Source organism: Ambystoma mexicanum, chromosome 3q (assembly GCF_040938575.1).
Source record: "Ambystoma mexicanum isolate Mex_15411 chromosome 3q, UKY_AmexF1_1, whole genome shotgun sequence".
Taxonomy (NCBI): domain Eukaryota; kingdom Metazoa; phylum Chordata; class Amphibia; order Caudata; family Ambystomatidae; genus Ambystoma; species Ambystoma mexicanum.
The window spans coordinates 903,469,547-903,495,927 of record NC_090926.1 but is presented as its reverse complement, the minus strand read 5'-3'; the positions used below and the strand labels follow the sequence as shown (position 1 = coordinate 903,495,927).

Sequence of the window (26,381 nt, the reverse complement as noted above, 5' to 3'; positions counted from 1 at the left end):
GTTGGTTTGCATTTTTGTCTGAGCACAGGCATTACTCCGGCATAAGGGCCCCCCTTTCTCTCATGGGGGACCCCCACCGTGACAAAGTTTGAATTTGCTTCGTGGGGTCACCTGAAGCACCAGCGTAGAGTCAATGCGGCTGTGATCTGCAAACGGTGACTCGCCAGAATTTTGGGACTACAACCCTAACCAGAATACTCAATGGTGAGGGCTCATGGTAGTTGTAGTACAAAACATCTGGAGAGCCAAAGGTTGCAAACCCCTGCAACAGGGACTAATTGACTGCCAGACTGGACACAACACACTCTACTAAGGAAGTGCCAAGACAAGCCTGGAAAAAGAGGGGAGCAGCACACATATTGCAGCTTTGAATCGCAGGGACGCTGGAGGGTGGGACTTCTGCCCCACTTAAAAATGGCGGGCGGGACCATTGAAACTTGTAAAGCAATATGGGAGGAACAGCTGTTGGTAATCCCAATTAGCCAAAGAGTATAAAAGACTACCAACCAAAGAGTCAAGAGTGAGATGTGAGGGGGAGGGAAGGAGAGTGCCGCATAGCCACCATCATCCATGACTGTGCTTGAAATGGGAAAAGAGAAGGGCAGGTAGGTTGAAGTGGGCGGATGCTCAAAACAAATTGCACCCGTTAGGCCTACTCACCTTACTTCTATTCATCTCACTCTCCGTGTCCCTATTTGTGCAGTTCCCCATTTACCACACTTTCTACATGTGCCGCACGTTTAAAAGCATGGTCTAATAAAATTTTTTATTGTCCCTACGGGTCGGCCATGTTTTTTTAAGCCTAAGTGGCTCGATTTTAGAAAACTTTCCTATGGACCTTACCCGAGTTTTCGTCCATTAAACACACGTGATTTTGTGATAATCCTATCACTTGCCGCATCGCCCTGGCTGACCTGCTTCTGCGGCACTAAATCAAATTCCTCGCCCCTGAGCCTGACATTATCAAAATATTCATATTCCCTGCCTCTCTCCGTGACGTTTCTGTGCTGCGTAGGCAAACGCGCCCAGTCGTCTTCTACGCGACTCCACACAGAACCCGGAAACCAAAACAGACCATCTCACAACACAGTGCGCCACAATTCGGAATATGAAACTGTACTTTAAAATCAAACAGCAACACCGTACATTTGGTAAAGTACATTTATTTGACATTAAATGTTTAGAGAACATTCAGCAATTGCCATATGAACTCCGAAAGCCATTTATTTTCTTTTATCTGTATCCGCAAATCCATAAAAGTTTATATTGAGTCACGCGCTGTTCCTTTATGGTACACAGGGTGTTGGTTTCCGTTAAAAGAAGCACTTTGGAAGCACGGTGAACCGCAAGGCTGTTCCATCAACCAGGCACTAGTCCATCGTAAAGGTTGATATGTTGCTTCTAGCCACTAGTACAGCGTAAAGGCATGTGGGCCCTTGGCGATCGTCCCATAAAATTGTCAGTGTGCTCCAGTTCTTCACACAAAGCTGCAGGTGTCTGCTGAAAAAACCATCTGCCGGTGTCTCGAACCGATGACAGTAGCAGAACGGGATCAAATACCTGTTATGAAAACAAAAAAATTATTTTATTTATTACGGCCGATCAGAAACTATTTGCTTGCAAGGATAGTTCAATGGAGTATGTTCGGCTCTAAAATCAATGCGAAAAGTGACGAAATAAATCGAGGCCAACACACAATGAGAAACAACAGTTTGTCTACATGCGTGTGGAATGATATGATATATGATATGGCATTTGTAACGCGCCTATACACAAGTGTTTCAAGGCGCGACGAGGCAGGCGGGGAACAAGGGCAGACAGACAACGATCCTACTAGGCCAGGTGTCTTTCATATCGCGCAAGGGGAAGGGGAGAGGGGGGGTAAAAGAGCTGTACATGGTTAGTAGAATACAAGATAAATAATAGGGCCAGTTGGTGGCAAGTGCAAGGTAAATGCCGGGAGAAGGGGCTGAAGGATACAGAGACAGTCCCGTAGTGCAGGTAGGCAGTGCAGGGAAAAGTGGCTGGGCCAAGGACCGAGATCGGTGAGACCTGTGGACCTGCATGCCCATGTGCCCACTACGAACACGTTTTCCTTGCTTTTCCTAGCTCTTCATTCATTCATTTATTCATGCATCCATTCATTAATTGTTCATTCCGGTATAAAAGCGTCTAAAGATTTACTTACATTATATTTGAAATTTCCATTGTGTCTCTGCGTAATGCAGTCTGTATATCCGACCGTGCTCTTGACAACGATTTTTCGTATACTGAACTAAAATGAAACTCGGTCTAGTTTCTGAATTTTCTGCCTTATCGTCTCTTACGTTATTGCGCACCCCCTTCATATGAAGTTCTTTTGGCATGGTCCCTATCTCAAGGACAAAAAACAATAGAACCTTATACTTCCAGTGCGACTTGTGGGCCGCTTCTGGGCGCAAGCTGAAAATCAAAGCCGCTGTCCTTCGCATTCTTTATTTGCGACATCCCGTAGTAAAGGCATCTGTGAGAACTTGAAGTTTAGAATCCCTCTATGTAGTGCGCCACAATGTGCAAATGCGAACTGGCTTCTCTCCCAAATGCCACGGCCCGCTTGGCGCGTTCTAAGGCCCCCAATTTTGTCCCCGTTGTCTGCGAGCTTTGCAGCCCCAAAGAATCATAACTATGGAGACATTTAATTTTTGGCGGAAGGTCAGGGAAAGTATAAAGTACCACAGGAGTTGAGTTAAAAGTGAGATTTATTGTTTGTTTTATTATTTGCAATACGCAAGCCTCCCCTCCGTTAACAGTGCGCAACAGTGCGCAGCATTTACATTTACATGAGATGAGACATGAGAAAAATATATACATACACATATATGAGGTGAATAGAGAGAATTCAAAGATGACCCCAGCTTGTTCACCACCCATGATGGTGAAGGTAGGGGTTAGGGTTACAGGTACACTGTACAATAACATTTACTTACAAAAAGACAATTGTATTGCAATTATTTAAACCGGGATTTGTACTTCACAACCAGCTCTGCTTCGGGTGGACATGGCACAGTTGCAATGTTCGGTGGCAATGGATCACTGCTCTGCACAGAAACGTCCAAAATTCCATATCTGTGCTTCTCTAACACAGCAACAATAAGGCCTTTCACAAAGTCGAACTGCATTTCATCATAGACTGGTTTGATCACCCATTGCTTACTTTGTTTTGAAAACACCTTAGTGTAGCGAGGCATCCTTACTTTACCCCTAGTCCTAGATTGTTCACGTCCGACATTGCTGTTCTGGGCCAAGACCGCTAGTAGGGTGCAATGTTTCATGCCCCGAAAGCTAAAATGCAAGCGCTTTGGCCTGTACTTTAGGCACATATTGTGGAACACCTCCAAACCTCCTGTTTGACAGAATTCTGTCAGTCCTCTCAAATCTCTTGATAGAGTTTTGTCGAAAACAATCTTCTCAATGGCTTTGTGTGTCGCTGAAGATGGAATCAATCACTTCTTCTTCCTTGCCTCCTCTGGGGTCAAAGGGTCATGTTCACATTGGTTGAAATGTAGGTTTTCTGACCAGCGGTGAAAGTTGGTACAGTGGTGCATCAGTGATCGCCATTTTTCAAGTAGTATTTCCACTGACCCTTCACAAGTTTTTGAGCTCCACCAAAGATGGTTGGTGATAGACTGGGACCACTGCAAAATACTTTCAAAACCTTTTTTTTTCCTGCAGCGGAGATTTTCTTACTGATTGATTTAGCAAGATGCCATACGTCAAATTGATGATTAATAAGGGGGAACTGCTCTCTCATTGTCTTGGCAATTGAAACGTGTCTGTCCATGGCTATGAGGTCGATGTGCATTCCCCTTGATTGTAGATATTCCACTGATTTTATAAATCCTAGTTTCTCCATGGCCACTGAGGATGTACATTGTGTTACCTGCACGACCACCAAACTCACAATTTTCTTACTATCCATGTCCTGAAAGTGGTAGGTGCAGTACTTGGCAGAAAATCCAGGGCTATCTCACTGTCCATCGCCGGCTAGCCTGAAACGTTTCTCTTCGAATGTACTTGCTAGAGACAATTGTTCAATTTTCAAAGCATCAGTAATGGCCGGAAACAGATAATCACGTTGGTATATGTAGTACAGCGATTTAGAAATGAAATGGAGTCCCACAAACTGAAAGAAAGCCTCTAACTTTCTAAAACTGGAGCCACTAAAAAATGATGCACCAGCACACAGTAGATTGCCTGCTGGCATTTTCCCCAGCATCGTTTGTGCAGACCATGAGAACCTATGATTTAATCTACAGATGGCATTTATTTTGACGTTACTGCCTTTTATTTGACGAGTCACATTAATCAATGGCTTCCCACATACTTTCCCTCTAACGGAATGCACACATTTCAGCATACTTATAATATCCATCAAACAACTGTCGAATACAATGTATTTGCTCTCTTTCATTAGACTGTCATCCTGCGTCAACGTTGTTTCGGCCTGTGACGTTGCAGAGATTTCAACACATTGGAAAGTAATATCGCTGATATCAAGTTCTGATGCGTCTATGGATGCTGCGGCTGGTTCATTCTCTGTCATTTCGACATCTGTTACTTTAACATTGATGGGAAAATACAACAATGTCGACAGGTTTTTGGATGGCAATTGTTTGGCGGGTGTAGATTGTGTGAATTGATCTGCAACTACTTTAGAGCTATCTTCAATACATTCAATATCATCTTCTTGTGGTGGTGCGGTCGCACTGTAGCAATGGTCCAATGCAACTTTGCTGTATTCTCCAAACACAGTTAATTCATGTTCTGGCCATTGGACATGAGCATCTCGAGCCTGAACACGCCTCGCCTCATTTAATAGTTCCTCCATAGTGTACATGGTCTGGCAAGCAACATCTCTCATTCGCTTCGCTGTCTGTGTATGTATAGTTCTGACACCCACGGGTAACTAGAGGAGAGATTGGAAAAGGGATGTTCAGTTTAAACACAAGATAAAGTGTAGTCCAATTGACTGGAAAAAAACATAAAATAGTCCCCAGCACAAACATTTGTTTAAAGTTATTGACTGTTTGTAACTAACCTTTTTTTGGTTTTTTTTCTTTGCAACTTTTTGGACTCGACCTTCAATATCTGCACGCTGTAGCTCCGATTCGTTTCCGCATGTCCCCCCTTCCTCTTGCGCTGCAACGACTATATTTTCTGTATCCGCATAGACAGCACGGAATGAGGCTCCATCGTCTCCCTGAAACATAGTACTTTCATTACTATGTATCAAAATATTGTTAGCATAAAACACACGTAAGGACGAACACACAGGTACATCTCAATAGCCAAACACGATTTAAACATTGTGTGCAACAATCAAACAACAAGTATTCGACCTGTGATTATCTATTTCGATGGAACTGTCAGTATCCATACCTCTGGCTCTGCATGGACTGCCATGAATGGTTGTATTGGAGAGGAGGCATCAGCATTTCCCTGAAGCACAGTACTTGCATTAGTATGGTTTTCAATATTGGAAACATAACACACACTTGGGGTCGACGGCACAGGTACATATAAAGAGATAACCACAAATGATGCATTGTCTAAAACAATCAAGGAAAATCTAAATATGATCACATTTCATCGACTTATTTCTCCGATTTATTTACATCTGCATCATCTAAATGGGATGTTGTGATTGTAGTGGAAGCTCCGTCATCTCCCTGAAACACAGTACTTGCATTAGCATGGTTTTCAATATTGGAAACATAACACACACTTGGGGTCGAACGCACATGTACATATAAAGAGATAACCACAAATGATGCATTATCTAAAAGAATCAAGGAAAATCTAAATATGATCACATTTTATCGACTTATTTCTCCGATTTATTTACATCTGCATCATCTAAATGGGATGTTGTGATTGTAGTGGAAGCTCCGTCGTCTCCCTGAAACATAGCACTTGCTTTAATAGGGAAGAAAGTATAGCAAATGGAATCACATTATATGATCACGCATGATGGAGCTGTCAGTATCCATACCTCGTGCTGCTGAAGAATATCTATGGATGTTGCAAATGTAGTGCGCACTTCCGAAAGCTGTTGCGCCGGTATACGCATGGTCCCGCTTCCACTTCCCCTGAAATTACTTGAATGTCAGGCTCCGCATCAAGTGCAGGGGTTGACGTTCCATCAACTGCCTGAAACATAGTACTTGCATTAGTGAGGATTACAATAGTGAAAACATAACACACACCTGGGGTCGACAGCACAGGTACATATCAACGGCTAACCACGAATGAAACATTGTGTAGAACAATCAAACGACAAGAATTCCAGCTCTGATGATGACGCTCGATGGAGCTGTCAGTATCCATACCTCCTGCTGGTGAAGAACATCTAGAAATGTTGTAGATGTGGCAGACGCTTCAGCATCTCCCTGAAAGACAGTACTTGCATTAGTATGGATAACACTAATTATAACTGAAAACAAACACCAGTGGACGATAACTAAGGTGTATATCAATTGGAAAGCACTAACCAAACATTCGGTAAAATAATTACACAATAGAATAAAACTATTACTTGACATGCATAAAACAAGTCTGTAGCGGATTAGCCTAGTAAGATTACCTGATACGCGCTAGAAGTGGTTGATAACTGCGACCACGTCAAGGATGTAGAATGTTCTTGCTTCAGATTCAAGGGATAGTCAAGAAGTTGTAAAGGTAAATTAATGATTGATAATGAAATGCCAACAATAAAAATAGCCATGTAAGGCGACAGAATACTTGAAAAATGCTCAATACAGCACAGTTCCCTGTTCTCATATGTATACATTTCGTTTGTGGGTTATGAAATCGAAAAAGAATATATTGATAAATGTCATTATTCAAAAAGCTATACACTCATATCAATATCGAAATTATTATAAGGGATAGAACACCTACAATATCAATTAATCCATTCGGCTACCTACACACTACCGCAAGGCCTAAAGCTAAATCCGGACACTTGACTCACCGGTGGCGGAATGTGGACGAATAGAGTGTTTTCGAGCAATTTCCGTGTCGTTCGCCGTTTATTCTTCTTTGTTACCCAAGAATTTGTGTACATGTCCAAGGAAAAGTGCCAGCTGCAGATGCGGTATCGATTACCCCTCTTGTCATGTAAGACTTGTTGGACTCTACTTTCCAGCTCATCCAGTGGATATCCGCAATGTCTGACCCATTCTCTTATTCGATCAACAGTTTTCGGGAATACATGCATTGTAGTGCCTTCAGATTTCGCATGGGTCTTCGAAGGGCAACCGCTAATCGAACAGGCAGGCATTGTTGATAAATCTGAAAAGTAAATATCGACATTATTATACAATCTTCATGAATAAAGATTTGATACAAAAGTAAATGAATCATACAATGATCAATGCAAGGTTTGTTGCAGGAACTATACCAGTTCATTATGTGCGGCTTAGTATTTGCATAAGTTGCAGAAATGTATAAATGATGTGACTAAAATCTGAACATGTGACTCGTCCCTTGGATGTTCTGTCTTGCACGAGAAGGAAACATGCTTACATTATAGACTGGACCCCCGAAGGATGCAATTCGATGATAATAGACACAGATGAAAATAAATAGATCTATTGATAGCATAGCAATGGAAACTCAAGTCAATAGCAATGAGACCAATGAACATAGCACTATTGTGTACTCTACTCGCAAATAGATAGAAATTTAAAAATCTGCGAAATATGACTAGGATACATGGCCTTACCTTGACCAACAAACAGTTGGATTCAGCAAGCAGAGCAGGATGTTGCAGGAGAATAGGTGGGTGGCCACAGGTAGCACACTGTTGGGTTTGCTCTAAGCGTTCACAGAAGTTCACGGATAGCACGACGATGAGCAGATTAGCGTAGATCTCAGTGGTTGCCAGGTAGCACGTTCAGGAGTTGACTTGCAAAGCACAAAGATGTTCTCATGAGACATATCAAGTGGGTTATAAAGTATTAGAAACAGGGGTGTGTTTGTGTGAATGATGTATGTATGTCGTGGTATTAGGGGAGCGGCCTGCTTGAAGGGGAGGCTTGGCTGGAGACACGGGGTCTGAGGAGCCCATGTGACCGATGGCCCCTTGGCGTGGGATACCTTTTGAAGTGTACATGTAGTTTGGCACTTGGCCTTTCGCGCCCCTGACAGCGCGCATCCACTGGCGCGAACCGCCTTTGATAGAGGGTGGGTGGGATGGAGGGGCCTGGGGCGTGCAGATAAGGCACAGGAAGACTGCTGAATGGAGACACACTTATGTGGATTGCAGGGGAGGCGGCCTGCTTGAAGGGGAGGCCTGGCTGGAGACACAGGGCCTGAGGAGGCCATGTGACCGATGGCCCCTTGGCGTGGGATACCTTTTGAAGTGTACATGTTGTTTGGCACCTTGGCCGTTCGCGCCCCAGACAGCCCCACATGCCAGCGCTCATCCACGGGTGCAAAATGCCTTTGATAGTATATCGTTGCTTATCAATAACAAATGCCACATACCGGAGATTCTTGTGAGCACAGACCCACACTTGAACCGGTGTATTATAGTGGTCAAGACCATTAACCTAAGGCCTGTATAATCCAATGGTAATTGTTAGTATAGATATATGTCGGACTTTTATAGAGACATAACCTACTGAAAGACTTTGAACAAATGTTATTTAGTGCATGCATTATCGAGAATATTTTATGTTAGCTTAGATAGATAGTGACCACCCTGCTTCACAGCGACCAGAACTTCACCCATATGGAGCACAGATGTCTGACGTCCATCCTTGAATGGAGACATACTTGATTCATTAAAAAAATCGAAACAACCGTTGTTAAAATATATGTGGTGTTTTATTTTGTATCTTATTTTCATGACACAAAAATACAAGACTTTAAAGATTATACAGGTCAGGTTGCAGCACAGCGAGAGAAAATCCCCTGTACTGACCGCTGTCACTCGGGAATGTTTCTCTTATGGCACGAACGGCACAGGTGGGTATCACTCTTCAAACGCGGTGTCCAAGCCTCCCGTGGAGCCACCATGTATAGGAACGATAGGCGGCCACCAGCCTGTACCACCTGTGAAAAGGAATGAAACAAACTGTTTTTAAATGACCAAGATAAGTTTAATAAACGTATGTTGTCAATGACAATTCTTGTAACTAATGGCATTCTGCACGGACAAATGCTATCTAAACAATGCACACTATTAAACGACTTTCATGCGTTACTATGATATGAATATATAATTTTGGATATAGTAGAAGAACATGAAATAGGAGTGGCATGACAAGCAGAGTATACTTACTCATTCCTCGGATTACGAGGACAAACAGTTGCGCGAAGTTCGTGCATAAACACCATCATTATTCTCAACACGGCCCGTGTGAGGCAGGCTGCCCTGAAGTCTGGCAGCTCGGTGATGCATTGCGGTCGTGGCTCGCCTTCCGAAATGTAGGCCAGGCATCCCGAGTTTTCTCAGCAGCAGCAGTTCTCGTCCTCGTTGGCATTAGCTCGCACCGATTGCATGTGCACCAGGTGGAGACGCCGTCCATGCGACTAGGCCCAGGCTCTTCATCTGTTGAATCGTCCTCCCATCTGCCGTCCGAATCCCCATCGTTTTCGCGTGCTTCCCTTTCCAGTAGTTCCTCCTCGGTATACTCGGGCTCGTACATATAGGGCATTATTGTAGCCATTGTGTGGTAAACAAAGTAAAATAATTTACAGAGATGGTACAGGTGTTCACACGGGCTACAAGCGGCGAAGGTAGCTGACCAGAGCACAGAAACGAGTCACAGAATACTCAAAGTAACACAGAGAGAGGAATGGAATCGAAAATCTGCTGCTGTGTGTTGGGAAACGGTCTGTTTATACTTATTGAGGAAAGAGGCGTCCTGCCATTTCCATGGCGACACGTCATTAGCTGAGGCGCAGCGATTGTTGACACGAGACTTGCTTTGGCGTTGGGAAATGGGCGGTACGAGTCTGCTGATGTCAGGCTCAGGGGCGGGGGATTTGATTTAGTGCCGCAGAAGCAGGTCAGCCAGGGCAAAGCAGCAAGTGATAGGATTATCACAAAATGGCAGCTCCCTGGTGCCTGTTTAAGCGTGCGTTTAATGGACGAAAACTCAGGTAAGGTCCATAGGAAAGTTTTCTAAAATCGAATGTTTACTAGACCATGCCTTTAAATTCTAAAGGATAGTCTCCTCAACAGAGGCCAGCCTAAAACACCCAGTCTGAATGGATGAGGGAAAAACATTCATTTATATATTTCTCTGTTTGTTGGGCAATCTTTTTCAAATATTTGTGTTTCTTCCTCATCCATTCAGACTGGGTGTTTTAGGCAAGCCTCAGTTGGGACTATCCTTTAGAATTTAAGTTTGAGAGACAGGGTCATTGCCCTCAATGTTCTCTTATGTTACAAGTCTTATAAAGAAAGGCCATCTATCAAATCAAAGTCAGACAGAACATCTGGCGAATATGCATGCAAGGCCACGGACAGCCCAGGATCAATTGTGATAATCAAAAGCATTAGGGACACTGGGTTCCTTAAGGAGAACATAGTGAGCAAGGTGTTAGTGAAGACATATTGCACCTGACAGCTGTGCTCATAGTGGGGCAGTTATGGGCGATATAGCTTCTGAAATTGCCTTTGATCTGCGGGAGGTGACACAATACTGCTGTATGCGACACCGGAGTCTCCGCACAATGATGGTGGGTGCAAGAGTGGGAGGATTTGACACACATGGGATTGTTTCAGAATGTACTACAGGATGGTTTCTGGAGAAAAAAGTAACAGAGCATGCCCACTGAATATGGTTGCCAGGAATATGACTAGTGACTGTGCCATAAAATCGAGTCATCAACAAAGTTATCAGCCTAAAAAAGATTACGGTCTTAGACTGGCAAAGCTCAACAATGCCAAACGTTTCTCCAAGCAGAGAGTGGGACGTAGATCCCTTTGTGTGACTGGCTCCTCCCTCTGGAATGGCCTTCCTTCCCCCCCTCCGACTTGATCCGGATCTTCTAAAATAGCAGAAACTTCTCAAGCCTTTCCTTTTCTCCTCTTCCTTCCCTCTCCCCCTCCCGTGCTAACTTTCCCTCTGTCGCTATGACTGGAGACAAGTCCCTTCAGAGTCATACAGGGGCCAGACCAACTCCCACCAGTCCCCGTGCATCCTTTGCCAGCATTTGCCGTCAGGCTCCATTTCCCAGACTATCCCAACTTGGTCCACCCTGCCAACCGCACTCATCCTCCCAGTCCCCTTTTGCCCCTGGCACTTACCTTCTTGGACCCCCAGCACTTCCCTGCCCCCTTCCCTGGGGGTGCCCCTCTCCTGCACTTCTCCCTCTACCCCCATCACCCCCTGCACTTAACACCTTCTCATGCACTTGCACGGTAGGATTGACACAAGGCCAAAATAGCCGTTTTTTGTTGTTACTCCCTTGTCGTCGTCCCCACCCCTCTGCCCCATTTTGTCTTGTGGCGCATGGAAACACATCTGAATAGGCGCCAGACAAATGTCCAATAAAATAAATAAATGTATTTTTTCAAACACATTGGCGACTGATGCACCAAATAAAAAGAAACGATTATTGGTTGACTAGAGGGATTGAACCATTTGAAATGCATTTATTTTCTGCAATACTGCCTTCTGCTGTAGCAATATATTAGTTTCCTGAACTGGGCTGCCCCCCCCTTTAAGCCCTGTTAAGGGATAGGTTAGAATAAAGGAGCGCATCAGTGAAGAGGCTTGCACCTCTTGCACCTAGCACTTATATCTGCCCGCTTCCCTTCCCCAGGTGAGTTTTCTTACATCTAGGCAATGAAGGCTCTGCCTTTAACATTGCATGAGCTTGTATGTACCGGAGTACAGGGTGCCCATGCACATTATGGACTGGCACGCAAACGCGCATGTTCTCCATTTGCTTCACCTATCCCCCTAGGGACACATTTCGAGGCAACGGGCCCATGGCATGGGTAGGGTAGCAACAACAGGGGACTTGTTTTGTGCCTTGCCCTATTGATGGACTCAGCAGAAATCTTTTCAGGGCAGATCATAGACCACCTGAGGCTCTCTGTGTGCTGCCCCAAGGTGCTGGTGCCTCACACTCTCCACGCATGGACGTTATTTAGGGGTAACCAGGGGTCGCAACTGCGACCCCTGAGGTCTCCCTTGATACCCCTGTGGTCTCTCTTTCTACCCCTAAAATAAAAATCAAAATAAGGTTTTGTTCTTTTTTTTCTTCTTTTTTTCTTTTTTTTTAAAATTGAGGCACATGGACTGTGGCCAGCAGCATGTGGCTTTTTGGTTTCTGGAGTGGCTGGTTTTCTGATAGCTCTAGCCGGTAAGATAGCTCAGTGGGTTTAGCGTTGGCTGCTGCAATGCGTGTGTGATCTGCAGGTTGCAGGTTTGACTCCCAGCAAGGTCAACTCAGCCTTTCATCCTGCAGAGGTTGATAAATGAGTACCAACATAGGTTGGCTGATATTGTATGTGTATTTGTTCTATATGAAGGCTTAAGCAAGTGCTATATAATAACACATCAGTATCATTTGGCCTTGGAACGTCTGCTTGCATTCACAGTGATTTTGTAATATGGGCCTATACGCACTGATATTAACGATACATATGGTGATCCACTCTTGTATGAAATGTATATCACTTTACAGTGATGGCGTAGCCATATTTTTCATAGTGTACTTAGAAACAATGCTATGTAACGCCACTTCCTGTTTTGTCGAGGGGTGAAAGGTCATGTTCCATTGCTTTACGGGATGTCACTTCTGTGGGGTCAAATTACATAACTTCCTGTGATGTCATCAGAGGTCAAGGGTCGTGTGAGGTCACTTCCACTACCTCTGGCATTTTCATGAAATAACGTCCCTCTCTCCAATGCCTGAAGGTGCTGCTCAATGAGGTCCAATACTTTGGCCATCATCTCCCATTGCAAACCATGGATTGATTGTCTCGGGAGACAATGCGATAGAAGAGGGAAATGGCTTCAATTCTTCCCCCTGTTGGCTTAAGTTGGCTTCCTCATTACCTCCGTGTCATACGACGGGGCTGGCTAGTACACACTAGACGTGTGTCCCTCTTCATGTGACACTCAGGATTAGAATGATAAATATCACAATAAAGCATGCTATTGTATTTGGAATTTGTTTTAACCCCTTAAGTTAAGCTCGTCCTTTTTGCATAGACTTGCATAATAGCCTAGCAGTTCGGATGGTTTAATAAAATATATGTTCTGCAGCCCACTTGTAGATGTGCAATTTCTCTTGCCTATCAATTTCGGTAGTGCATGCCAGGAGCAGGAATGCTAACTATCCAAGTCATTTGAGAGCAGTGTTAGGGGATGCACGTTACATTTAATCAGAAGGCCTCTCACATCAGACTACTTAATTCTTGGGGGCACCTCACTCATCTTTTCACATGCAGAGGTAAAAACACTTTGTTTTCAAGTGCAAAAAAAGGAAAACAACTGCTAATATGTTTTCTCAGAAGTCTATGCTGTCTTACAATAAAGTGGATATCAGATAGGAGGAACGTAACCCTCCTGGGATTTTCGAAACGACATCTGTCATAAAGACCATATGAGGGTCTACTTCGCAGAGATTTCCATTGGAGAATTTAGGGGCTAGGAATCTCACGACTCGGTTATGCATTTTCCTTTATAATGCTAAGAAATATATCCAGTGGTCGAAGTGGGTGGGAGCGGTTGGGAAGGCGTTCCTCTATTTTATTTTTAATAATTTTCACAGTTTCCATACTTTTATTTAAAAAAAGAAACTGTCCGAATGGTTTCATTTTCAAATAAAAGTGTAGGAAGAAGTTTAAACTTGCACTTCAGTGCACTGCATGGTGGAGGGGGGGAAGGGTCAGACTGGGCAATACAATTGTCTTGGGCCCCAATGAAAAAGTGGCCCACAGTTGCAAATGGCTATTCGTTCCTTTTGTGACAGTGTTTGAATAGTAACCAACAAGAAGTTTTTTGATAAAATGAGATGCAAATTGTGCATTTTAAAGAATATTTATTTATTCAGCAACACTGGTTAACTAATAGCCGCATAGTGAAGTAACTCATCAAACTAGCCGACCTTGGCCAAACAAGTGGCCTGCTTTGACCAAAAATACTGACCCACACCAGCATTTTGTATTTTTGGTTGACCATGGGCCTATTGCCCTACAGGCCAGTCCGAGCAGGCCAAGGTGGGGGTTGGAGCGGGTCAAGGTGCCAGAGCGAGGTACAACGTTCCCTTGCTTAGAACCGTTCCTAAAAACAGCAATTGCGTTTCTTTTTTGCTTTTGCCTTGCTGGGGATTCAGACCTGGACCTGCTGGATCAGCTCCAACCTCACATCATGGTGAGCTATCGTAGAACTGCTGGGAGCTGTTATTTTTTCAGTGGCCTGCTTGGGACAAAATCCATTCCCAAGGCCCATTTTAGCCCTTCTCACGTTGTAATCAGAATGTTTCTTTTGAATTTAAGGAACTTAACATGAAAATACTGCAGGTACAGCTCTACATGCAGTTAATGGGTAGGTGGGAGTGGTGGTTTTAATCTTAAGCATACCCCTTAAGAGGTGCGAATGCTGGGTGCATAAAGCTGCATGCTGTGGGGGACAATAAATAAAGGCAATGGCGGTTGTTTAAAATGCATTTTCTTTCACTGTGTTTCTTTCAGCCTTTATACAGTAGTGGCAGTGTAAGGAGGGAAGGCGAAGCCAGGTATGGGGTTTGTATTGCGCGTAATTGTGATTATGATTGTTCATTGATACAGCTCTTATACACAGGTGGAGCGCTTCAAAGTGCTTCAAGGCGGGAAGGGAACAAGGGGATACAGTAATCAATCTTAGGCCTTGAAGTTTCCTGAATGATCTAAACAGAAAACTAGCATACTAGGCCAGACAGCGTTTCTCCTAGTGCAAGTGCATGAAGTGTTACAGTTTTGACCCAGCTAGGGTGGGTTGACAGAAAAAGCGGTGTGGGGGGGACATGTCAAACAAATGTACTCGTCCTGGTACATTTAGGTGACGCATGCGTACAGACGGAGGTGCGAGAAGCAGGGGGTGGGAGGGGGTGACAAACGTTTCCAGTCCAACAGGGCCCTGGGTTAAGTGCAGAGAGGTTGCCTCGCTGAATGAGTGTAAGCAGAAAGTGCAGTAATACTGAACATAGTGCAGTGGCACAGAGGCAAGGGCAAAGACTGTCAGGGGGGCCTGGGACCTGTAAGGCTCTGAAGGTGAACCAGGCAACCAGTCAGCAAAAAACTGAACGGAGTAACGGAGTAACGGAGAAGGAGGGTGGAGAAAAAGAAACAGAGGTTAGCAGGGCAGAGGGAGAGAGAAGGAGGAAGAGAAGAGGAAGGTCTTGAGGAGTTTCTGGAACTTAAGGTGCTCTGACTCAAGAAGGAGGGAGGCAGGGAGGCTGTTCCAGAGGGAGGCACCTGCAGAGGATAAAGATCTACCTTCAAATCTCTGTTTGTGAAAGCGGCCCACCCACATAGAGTTGGAGGAGGACGACCAGAGGACTCTGGAGGGAGAGTATTTATAAAGAGAGCATTGCAGATAGTGTGGGCCCCAGCCCATAAAGCCTTGTGGATTATGCAGAGGGTCTTGAACTTGATCCTTGCAGCCAGGGATTGAAGCGCTGGAGAAATGCGGTCCCTGGGGTTGAGGCCAAGGATAATGTAGAGGAGCAGCTGAATGCCTCAGCAGGAAGTCCCGCTCCTATTTTGCCTATATGTTTGAAACCCGAAATTGCGACATGTGCAACGCCAGTAATGGTACCTATACCACGAAGGGCCTTTGAGACAAGGTATCGACTGAGAAAACCCTATATGATGTATCCCCGAAGAGATGCTGACTCCTGAGGGAGATGCCTGAAGAAGTGTGAAGACGTGAAAAGGAAAGGCTGGTGACGTCACAAGAAATGAGTGTGACGCACTGAGAAGGATGACCAAAGAAGAGAGGGCATAGACCTTATATAATCTGATGGCGATGTAAAGAATCGAGAACACTTTCATGTGCGGACAAAATGAAACCTACTTAGGTGACGTAACCATTGGCAGGGACAGTTTGCTGAACCCTGCGGCATCATGAAAGTAAGGCACTTCCCCTTTAATAGGATGGTTCATGACCGCTGTGAGTGCACTAAGGCTTGCAAGCGCTCACTCCTAGTGGGAGCTTATGCCTGATTGCAGCTATTCTAGCTGCTTTCAGTCATGTTATGAAAAATAAGCACATTAGTGCATCAAGATGTACACCGATCTTTGAATGAATTCATTTTTAATATGGGCAATACTAAATGCTACAATTTATCTGTTTACTCCATATAAACAACAGATATTAATCTGCTGTACTTAGAGATTATCTCTTTGAACGTTAACATCATATCTAGTACTATTTACATAGTAAACTAACCACTCCTAGATGGAGGGTAAGATAACGGGTGTGTGAGAGACTTCTATTGATGCGGTCACATGACTGCTAATACGTGATGTAACAGAAATTGAAACATTCTGTAACTGCCTTTCTTTTTAAACTCTATGGTGTTACGGCACAATTGTATTGCAATAGTCTGAGGAAACCTGTGCATTCAGGCAGAACGTGTGACTTTTTTCCACCCGTGGGGTGAGTGACTTTTTTACAACCTCATGGCTGTCACATGGGTGAATTCTTTAGCCTTTGTTTTTAATGATGTGCTGTAAAATCTGGACATTTGATGTTACAATTTTAGTAAGCTCAACCATGGAAAAGGAGGATTAATGTGTGTGTGTGTGTGTCGCAGCAAAGAAATAAGCTGAGGCTCGAAGATGGACCAAAGGAAGAATGCTTGGCCTAGTGTCAAAGGCAAAAGCAGGCAAAACTGGTTATCAGTCCTTGAAGAACAGTGAATATGAGACGCAGAGGCATCCCTTGTTAAGTTGCAAAGAAAGAACAGCATGAGTGCCAACTTTCTATATTTAGGACAATTAAATGCTATAAAATGGGCTGATTCACAGTCTCCAGTCACGTGAGTTCAAGATGTAAATAGATGTGGGCATGCAAGCCTGAACGTTGATAAGAACGTGCTCACGCTCCCTTATATTCCCTGAGAAGAAAAGCTACTACAAGGCCAAGTTCAAAGACAATCTGAATGGCAGAGGCATGAGTCATGAGAGATGATGGGCTAATTGGGTAGGGAGGTACGGTCAAGTCCACCCACAAGCACCTAGGGTACCAGCTCACGTGCTGTTAGAGAATTGAATGTTCCAGAAGGGTACAAGCATGCCAACCAATTGTAGAGGGCCATATAATGAAGGGCCATATAGTTTGAGAGCAAATGATATATCGTGTTTCTAATCACTGTGAAAGATGACTTGCACTAAGGGAGGGCATGAGTTGCCCACCTGACTATAGAGACCCAATCACAATCCAATCCCTTATAGAAAGTATACTTAGATACTCCCCTTTGTCAATTCGCAATCCATGTAGGTTTTTGTAGTTTGCCACGTAGTATGATGTCACGTCTGACAAGTTTTTGCTATAAAAGTAATGTTTTTTATTAAATGCATTGAGACCATGCACTGCAACGTCCGTTGATGTCCGTTGCATTCCCTGTTTTATACAATTGTGAATGAAGCAGATACTTTGCCAACTTTTTGAGTTGGTCTTCTTATTTGTTGTGAGAGTTATTCTCCATCCCATCCATCGTACGATGTGTTACCTTACTTAAAAGGACCATAAGGGTTCACTAAGTCTTGCGGTTGTGTTCTGGATGAGTTGTAGGTGACGCAGAGTAGAAGGAGTAAGGTTGAGAAAGAGGCTGTTGCACTAGTCCAGCCTGGAGAGAACCAGGGCTCTCAAAGTGGTGAGCCTCTGGGGGGAAAGTCAGAAAAAGGTAGAATACCTCTGAGAAGGTGCAATTGATAGTGCAACTTTTTGGAGATGTCTGAGATGTGCAAAGAGAAGGAGAGAGCAGAGTTGAAGATGACTCCACGATTTTTTGCCTCATTGGTAGGTTAGGTGCAGGGCCAAGGGCGGGCAGCCGGCCAGTGTGAAAGTGGGAAAGCAGGAGCACGGGTCCCAATGAGGACAATCTCTGTCTAACTGGCGTTCAGGCAGAGATCGCTAGCAGCACACCAAGAATGAATTGTGGATAGACAGTCATGGATGAGCGCAGAGGAGGAGGAGGAGGAGGCTGAGGGTAGCCTGAAGGAGAGCTGTGTGTCATCCGCATAACACTGAAAGTTAGAGGTAAAGGTAGAGATCCTAGGTGGCCATGTAGATATTGAAGAACCAGGGGCACAAGTTAGATCCATGGGGACACCACACGTAGAGAGAGTGATAGAGGAGAGAAAGGACTGGAGTTTCACCTGGCAGGGCCGATCAGAGAGAAAAGAGGTGAGCCACGCCAGGGCCTGATCTGTGATGCCCAGGGTATCAGGGAGGCAGGTGATCAGGATGTTGTGGTTTACTGTATCAAAAGCAGAAGAGAGGTCAAGAAGAATGAGCACAGAGGGAGAGTTAGAGTCAAGATTTGAGAGCAGGTCTTCATGGGTGTTCCGAAGAGCGGTTTCCGTGCCTCTGGGTGCTCTAAAGCCAGACTGATGGTCATGGAGACAACCAACAGATTCAGTGTGGAGGGTAAGTTGGGTGATAGCCAGCTTCGCCTGGTGTTTTCCCAGGAAAAGGGTGATAGAGATCGGGCGATGGTTTGCCGGAAAACACGGGTCGTCAGACGGAGTTTTGAGCAGAGGGTACACAAGAGAGTGCTTGAGAGGAGAGGGGAAAACTCCAGTGGCAAAAGAGCGGTTACAGAGGTCGACCAAGGCTGGAGCGAGAGTGTCAATATTGTCCAAGATGGTTTTGCAAGGGTGGGGGTCCACCTGTTTGGAAGAGGCTTTCATAGATCAGACTAGTCTAGAGACCTCATCAGGTGTGACTGGGGGGGGGACCCAAGAGATGCTGGTGAAGGAATGGGAGCGGAAGAGAGTGTGGACAGGATGTCCTGTGTTTTGGTGGTGAAATGTGAGAGCAGGGCCTAGCACAGGGACTGGGTGGGTGCAGTAGAGGATGGGGCTGCAGTAGGGTTGGCCAGCTCCCTGCAGACTTCAAAAAGTTTGTCCGTGTTGTTAGATGCTGCGGAGATGCAGGCTTGAATGTAGACTCTTCACTTGGAGCGGATGCAGAGTCTATATTGCCTTTGAAGAAGGCGGCAGGCCAGTATGTCAGAGCGTGTACCTCAAAATTCCCATTTCCGTTCCGCTGCTCTGCACTTGCGTTTAAAGGCAGCCAGATTAGAGTCGTACCACGAGTTGCACTTTTTGGCAGGCTTCAGTCGCACCTTCATGACAGGGGCAAGAATGTCAAGAGTGTTGGAGATGGAACGGTGAAAATTAGAAAGGGCTGTATTAGGGTGGGAGTCAGTTGCAGGAGTAGACGGAGGAGAGTAGGTGGAGGGAAAGGCTGCCACTGACACTCTTTTCATGGGTCGGATGACCTTGAAGCCAGGAGGTGGTGTAGGGTGTGCCATTGCAAAAGCAGAAGAGAGCTTCAAGTGAGAAGAGAGAAGAGAATGATCAGTCCATGAGAGTGGGGTAGTGAGAGGAATAGAGAGTGGGATGCCCATGGAGCTGAGAGCATCCAAGGTGTGGCCAGCAGTGTGCGGTAGACCAAAGGGTCAAATGGAAAGAGCAAGGGCGTCAAACAGGATACGGAAAGGTCCTGAGGAGTCTGGAGAGTCAAGATGGATGTTAAAATCCCCCAGCAGTAGGAGTTAGGAAGAGGAGGAGAGGAGAGGAGAGAAGAGGCCAGCCCATTCTGAGAGGAAGAGGGTGGACTGGCTCGGCGGCCGATAGAAGGTGGCCAGACTAAGAGTGGAGACAGGGGAGAGAGACAGCCTGCAGACCAGGCTTTCAAAGGAGGAGTAGACCTGAGTGGGAATAATGGAAGCAGAGATCCACTCAGGAAAGATCAAGGCTACTCCACCGCCTGGCCTGTTGGGCCTGGGCACGGAGAGGATCTTGTAGCCTTCAGGCAGGTGTGTCAAAACTGGTGACAGAGCTGCCCTTAAACCATGTCTCAGTAAGAGCAAGAACATAAAGGTGCAGGAGTTCAATGAGGTGGCACATGTCAGAAGAGTGCTTGACCGCAGAGCAAGAGTTTAGTGTGGCAACATCGAGTGGGTTGCCACTTTTGAAAGACATACGGGGGGAGGGTGCAGTGGACAAAAGTCCCCCCTGTAAGCGGTAAGAGTGCCTGAGAGATAGAGGAAGGGTAGGCAGAGGGGGCAAGGATGACAAGGGAACCAGTATGGGAGAGGCTGCAGGAGGCAAGAGGGCTCCAGATGTGGCTGCAGTAGGTGGCCATGGCATCAGCATGGGAGAGGCTGACGAGGTTCCAGTGTAGTGAGAGTAGGCAAGGGAGTAAAAGTGACAAGGGGGGAGTTGTGAGGGGAGTGGTGAGGATAGTAGGTGGCAAGGAAGCCAAGGTGGACAAAGTTGACAGGGGAGCATGGACGGCCATAGAAGTAGGTGGCAAAGGAGCCAGTGAGGAGGAAAGAGGAAAATTGATAAGGCGAGGAAGGAGCCTATCAAAAAGTAAGAGGTTGGCTTGAGGCCCTTGTACCAGGATGGTACCATTTCGATAGACATTTATGATGGTCCTGGAGTTGGAAAAGGAAGCCAGAAGGTCCTCCTAGTGGTTGCCACCATTTATGTGTGAGGAAGAGTAATGAGAGAACAAAGCAGCCATATGGAGGGTCCATAAGTCGGGGAGGGGGAACGACAGTGGGGTTTGTGGGGAGCTGGCCAGCAGGAAACATAGTTCCACTATTTCTTTTCATACACTTCGACCACTGAATATATCACTTCCTTGGACACTGAGCCCCTTGACAGCCAAAGAACATTCATCCTACCCTAATTTTGTGTGGAAATTTGATGATGTACCAGTTGAACGTGTGCAACAATATACATATTGGGTGTGATAGTCAATGAAACTTAAAAATGACAGGTCCACTGGTGTGAGACTAAAATTAAATGTATGAAGTAGACTTATGCGCTAAGCTCTTTTGTAGGAAGCAATGAGGGATGGTCACTCCAGACTATCCTGCTATTATACTCCACTAGGATTGTCCCTGTTTAGTTGTATGGAGTGGAAGCCTGGGACCACAAGTTGACAAGAGAGTATAATCTCTTTGAAGCTAAGACAGTTTCGAGAGTATGGGTACCTTGGCAAAATCAGCTAAACTCCACACCACTTGGTTTTCAACATATAATAGAGACAATTATGATGAGAGACAGCAATCGTGTAAAGGATGGCTAAAAAACAAATTAAATAGCTATAGCTATGAGTCTAACCTCATTCAGCTAGCTACTAATATAAATAGTGGCCCCTTTGTACGAAATAGGATATTGCACGAATCCCTACCCAGATACATGTTTGCATACCCAGACAGCTATGTCATCAGACAATATCTACTGCTTAAATTTAATATAGAGACTTTTGGCGCAAGAATACAGATCCTAAGATCTGACGCATGTGCCGCCTCTGTGGGGTGTATGTCATTGAAACACTCGAGCACATACTAACCAACTGTGAAAGCCGAAAGATGTTGAGAAATAAATATGTTAAATCCTATAGAAATAAAATAGACTGTTTGGAAAATCATGAATGTGGAACATGCTTATATAAGGAAATTATTAGAATTGTATGTATTTTATGGTGACATTTTATATGAAATGTCAAGAAGCTTTAGATAATTTATCAAAAGGTATTTACTATTGATAGTTGCGATCTGTTTTTTTATCCATTTATTCTTCTCATTTTGTTTTTTTAGGTTTTTAAGCGATCAATCTTTGATTATCTTTGTATTGATGAAATGTTTAAATTGTGATTTCATAGCTTCCACATCTAACTTCTTCTATGTATATATGCAAAGCCATGTTGGCTATGAGTATATCAAGAAATAAAAAAAATAAAAAATGCATTTTCTTTCACTGCGTTTGTTTCAGCCTATACACAGTGGTGGGAGTGGAATTGAGGGCAGGCGGAACCCAGGAATGGGGTTTCTACTGCGCGTGTGAGGGGGAACGACAGTGGGGTTTATGGGGAGCTGGCCAGCAGGAAACATAGTTCCACTATTTCTTTTTATACACCTCGACCACTGAATATATCACTTCATTGGACACTGAGCCCCTTGACAGCCAAAGAACATTCATCCTTGCCCATTCAGTCTTAGCACATGAACTGGAGTGCAGGTTGCAGAACAAGAGTGTGTTTTCTGTGGCTCATCACCAGGGCCAGTGAGATATTTCTTCCCCATCAATGGAGTTGGGTGTCTGGCCCATATGTTAGATGCAAAGCTATTGGAAGTCCAGAGAAGCAGTGATTGGTGGCAGTGTTGCCCAGCCACGCGAAAAGAAAGACATGCCAACTCAAACGAGAGATCTCAAATGGAGATCCGAGTTATCTGCTCAAGGCATGATGCTTCAACACCCTGCTCTTCAAAAAAACATCCCACCAATCACTGAACACTCCACTCCCTTCGGCCCTATTTCTTCCCCTGACCTGCTCTCTCCACCCATTTCATCCGGCACTGCAACCCCTGCACAATGCCTTATCCCCCTGGGTGTGTGCCCTATGCACAGGGCTCTGTTTCATCTCAACTATGTTTGCCCTTTATAATTCCAGTTGGAATCAGGCGTGTACTGTGCACGTTTTTGTCATTTCTTGAAATTCCTCACAAGAAACTTAAGAGCCCTTGAGCACATTTGAGAGCATTGAGCAGCCATCAAATTCTTTGTGAGACTGGCCCACACTTAAATAATCTTGCTCCAGTGTATGTTTATTATTCCAAGCCTTTAGGTAGGGCTCAGTAGGCCCAGCAATGTTTGTCAAACGAGCACCCTTAAAGACAATCAAAGGCAGCCATGCCTAGCAGCTTGCATGTTGCTTCAGCCATTGGAAGGGTCTCCTCGCCCCGATGGTGTTTCTTCATTCTATGATGTTGTCACTGTGATCACTTAATGACCCACCAGCTGCTTATTTAGCTATCACCTGTTGATTCTAGAAACTGCATGGGAATCTTACTAATCTTTCGTGTCCACTTGTGTGTTCCTTATGTAATTTCCTATTACAAGAGAGCAGCCGTTTAGTGCTCCATTCTCATGCACCAAGTGCACAAGTGCTAACTTGCAAATGAACATTAAGAAGGAGGCGTTCCCTCATTCCAATGGAGGCTTTCCACGTCCAGGAATTGTCCTGAGTGTCTGCATGTGCTCCTAACACAAGCTCAATGTGTGATAACTGGGGGTGCTTACGGGAGTGGGCATGACGTATTCCACTGACACTTTGGTCCTGCCTTCTGCATGGGCTACAAACGCCATCCCTGTCCAATCACTCCCCAGAACCCCAACACGAAGGTGGAGGCTCAGCCTGTTCCTTCATCCAAGGTTCTTGCAGGATTGGCAAAATTTTATGAACAACTAACTTAATAAGCACCTAGAACATACAATGTTATACACAGGGCACTTCAAAACTGGTTCTAGGTGTGTTATTTTCGATCACCATGAATCTTACCCCTCATTGCATGAAAACTGAATCCAACTCTGATACGTAAATTCTGTGTGATTAATTAATCCGTTTTCCAAGGGTCCAGGATAAGCGCAAAGTCTACCTGTGTATCAAAGAAAAAAAAAGAACATTTATTTCACAATGTATACATCTGAAACGTTTCTATTAAACCTAGTTGTCAAAAGACCCCTCAATGACCACTAGAATATTCCGAAACCCCTGGTGTACTGTTCAAATGGATATTATTCATTTCAGGTATGGTACTGATCTACCAATGAGACAATTAACAATATTTTGATGACAAACCGATCAATTACCTCTCTGTAAAACAACATCACTTTTAGCAAGTATGTTATGTTATGAGCATTTATAGCGAGCACGAGCAACAGAAGGCAACCTGGTGCTTGAGTACCAGGTGTGAAGAATATGATGGGATTCTTCCTAGAAACCTGGTCTGGGACCATCCTCATGGGGCCAGGGAAAGGCATGCACTTTCTGATCCTGGGGCTGGTCTACTGGGAAAGGATCATATTCGGGGCAGGGGGCTATCAGACCAGGAAGACTGGTAGGGACCACTTTTTAACTTTCCTCATAATCCCCCCTTTTGTTTGCTTTTTGCCAAATCAAAGAAGTAGAAAAACATAACTTTGATAAAGTAAACTACATGTCCCAGAATCCCATAGGTACTGAGACGAAGAAGAGGGCTGAAGAGGCATGTAGATGCAAAGGACAGGCAATTAGGCTTAACAGCCTTTTGCAATGGTCAGGCAATTGACATTAATGGCCTGCACCTGAAACCAATTGCTCCACCTATGAGGCATAATAGGCTGAAGCAGGAGAGGGAAGGAGGAAGGAGCTGGAACAGGAGCTGTAAGGCTGGCAGCAGTAGCAGAAACCAAATAGCATGAGGCTTACTCTTCATGAGGGAGTGTGAACACTTAAAGGACGCCGGGATGTGGAGAAAACAGATTTCACCTGCAAGTTCTGAGAGGGTTCTGTGTTCATAAAACCTGCCTTACCATGGCTGCACTGATAAAGACGTGCTGAGAGTGAATGTTTTCCCAGGGCTATGACTGTGCTGAAGCCCGAGGCCCATAGAATGTAAGCCGAGGGACAAAGGAGTGAAGGAGATTCCCAGTTGGCATGGCTGGACCTGAGACACCTGTGCTGCCGAGGGGTGTGGACCCCAAGTGTGCCTAAAGCCGTAGTAGAAGTGGAAGAAGTCGGGAAGGTGAAGCAGCCCACTGCCGCAGTGTTCCTAGAGCCGGTGAGTGAAGCTTGCTGTTCAGGTTCGCTCAGAAACCCTTGCCGGTAACTGTTACCAGCTCTAAAGTGACTCACTTAAGAGTAGAAGCTAGTATAAACTGTTCGTCTATGTGAAAGGTATTACTGACAATGGAAATTATGTGCTTGCGCACCAAGAAAAGCATCTTGTTTCCTTTTGTTGAACTCTTAATGTTGGCGGAGTGGTCGCAAGCCTATAATTAAAGAGGGAACACTAGTCAAAACATTCTGAAACCCTTAACGTTGACTTTCACAATTGTTACAAATACAGCATCAAAGGAAGATCGCGTGTGGCCAATTGTGATTCCCGATAGGAGTTAGAAAACATCTCCGTTATAATACGTGGGAATACCAGCTCAAGCACAAGCACTTAGGTTAACGATCTACCTAAAATAGTGGTCGTGTGTGCCTAAATCTGTTTTTCCTTTCAAGACAGAACCCTGTAACATTAAGCACAAGTATTCTTTAAACACAGATGCTGTTGTATTGACAAGAAGAATAAGCATTACCCAAGTCAAGAGGTGAATCCATTTTATAGTAAAGCAAACCCTATTTAAATCTACCCACCTGTCTGGTGTCCTCTGATACAGATTTGACATTGTTATCTGAAGCTGGAAGTGTGGCAATACAGCTTCAAGGTAGTATGTTCCCACGGTAACAGTAGTAGAAGTGTGGCAAGCAAAAAAACAAGAATAAGCATCCTGACAATTATACCAAGTACACTACAGAGGTCATAAACATTTGTAAAGTTGCAGAAGGATAAGTTGTTACTCTATTCTGTGGTGAACTGTGGCAAACAATCTTGGAAACAGAATATCCATGATTTACATCGGTGCTATTTTCTTGGCTGGAATTGGAAGAGGATCTTTAAACTGAAAGCTGAAGAACTGTTACCAGTGGATTTTTGTTTGCTGAACTTTTCTTTTACTTACAAGAACTGGTTCAAGACTTTATTTTTCCTTTCGAACATTTGGAGAAGTTGACTTTGAAAAATCCTGGGGAAGGGTCAAGGTCATCCCAAATACTGGTATTTTTTGCTTATTCTTTTATGATGTCCATGATTTACTTTGGCCCTCACACTAAACATCCAGTTTGTTTATGTTAGGAGTTATTCCCTTAGCCTTTAGTGTAGGTATGGAATTCCCAGGTAGAGTAGGATTAGCTAGGACTATTTGGAAAACTTTTTCTTTAGTAAAATGTTTAATTGTGGGAAAAACAGCAGTTGTCCGCCTCTGATTACTGACCCCTCACACAAGGCAGCAGAGAAAAAAATGTAACTAAAACAAGTGGGTTTTCAGAGCACGTCTGAACTAAAGAAAGCTATCCATAGCATGGAGGGTCAGAGGGAGAGAGTTCCAGAGTTAGCTCGCCACCACCGAGAAGGAGCGCCCGCCTCTGCACTTATGTCTGAAGCGTGGGACTAACACAAGCCTGCCCTCAGCTGAGTGGAGGGGATGGGAAGGAACATACCAGAAAAATTTAATTTGAAGATATTTGGGGCCTAAGCAATGTAAAGCA

General features: G+C 44.6%; 1 protein-coding gene across 2 annotated transcripts in view; it reads right to left on the bottom strand.

Moving 5' to 3' along the window:
• The window catches only part of APOH (apolipoprotein H), a 323,894-nt gene that overhangs the window by 230,624 nt on the left and 66,889 nt on the right, over positions 1–26,381 (bottom strand). For both annotated transcript variants that reach the window (XM_069655051.1, XM_069655052.1), the window contains exon 5: positions 23,586–23,682. In XM_069655051.1, coding sequence (XP_069511152.1) covers positions 23,586–23,682 — 97 coding nt within the window. The remainder of the gene's footprint in view (positions 1–23,585; positions 23,683–26,381) is intronic.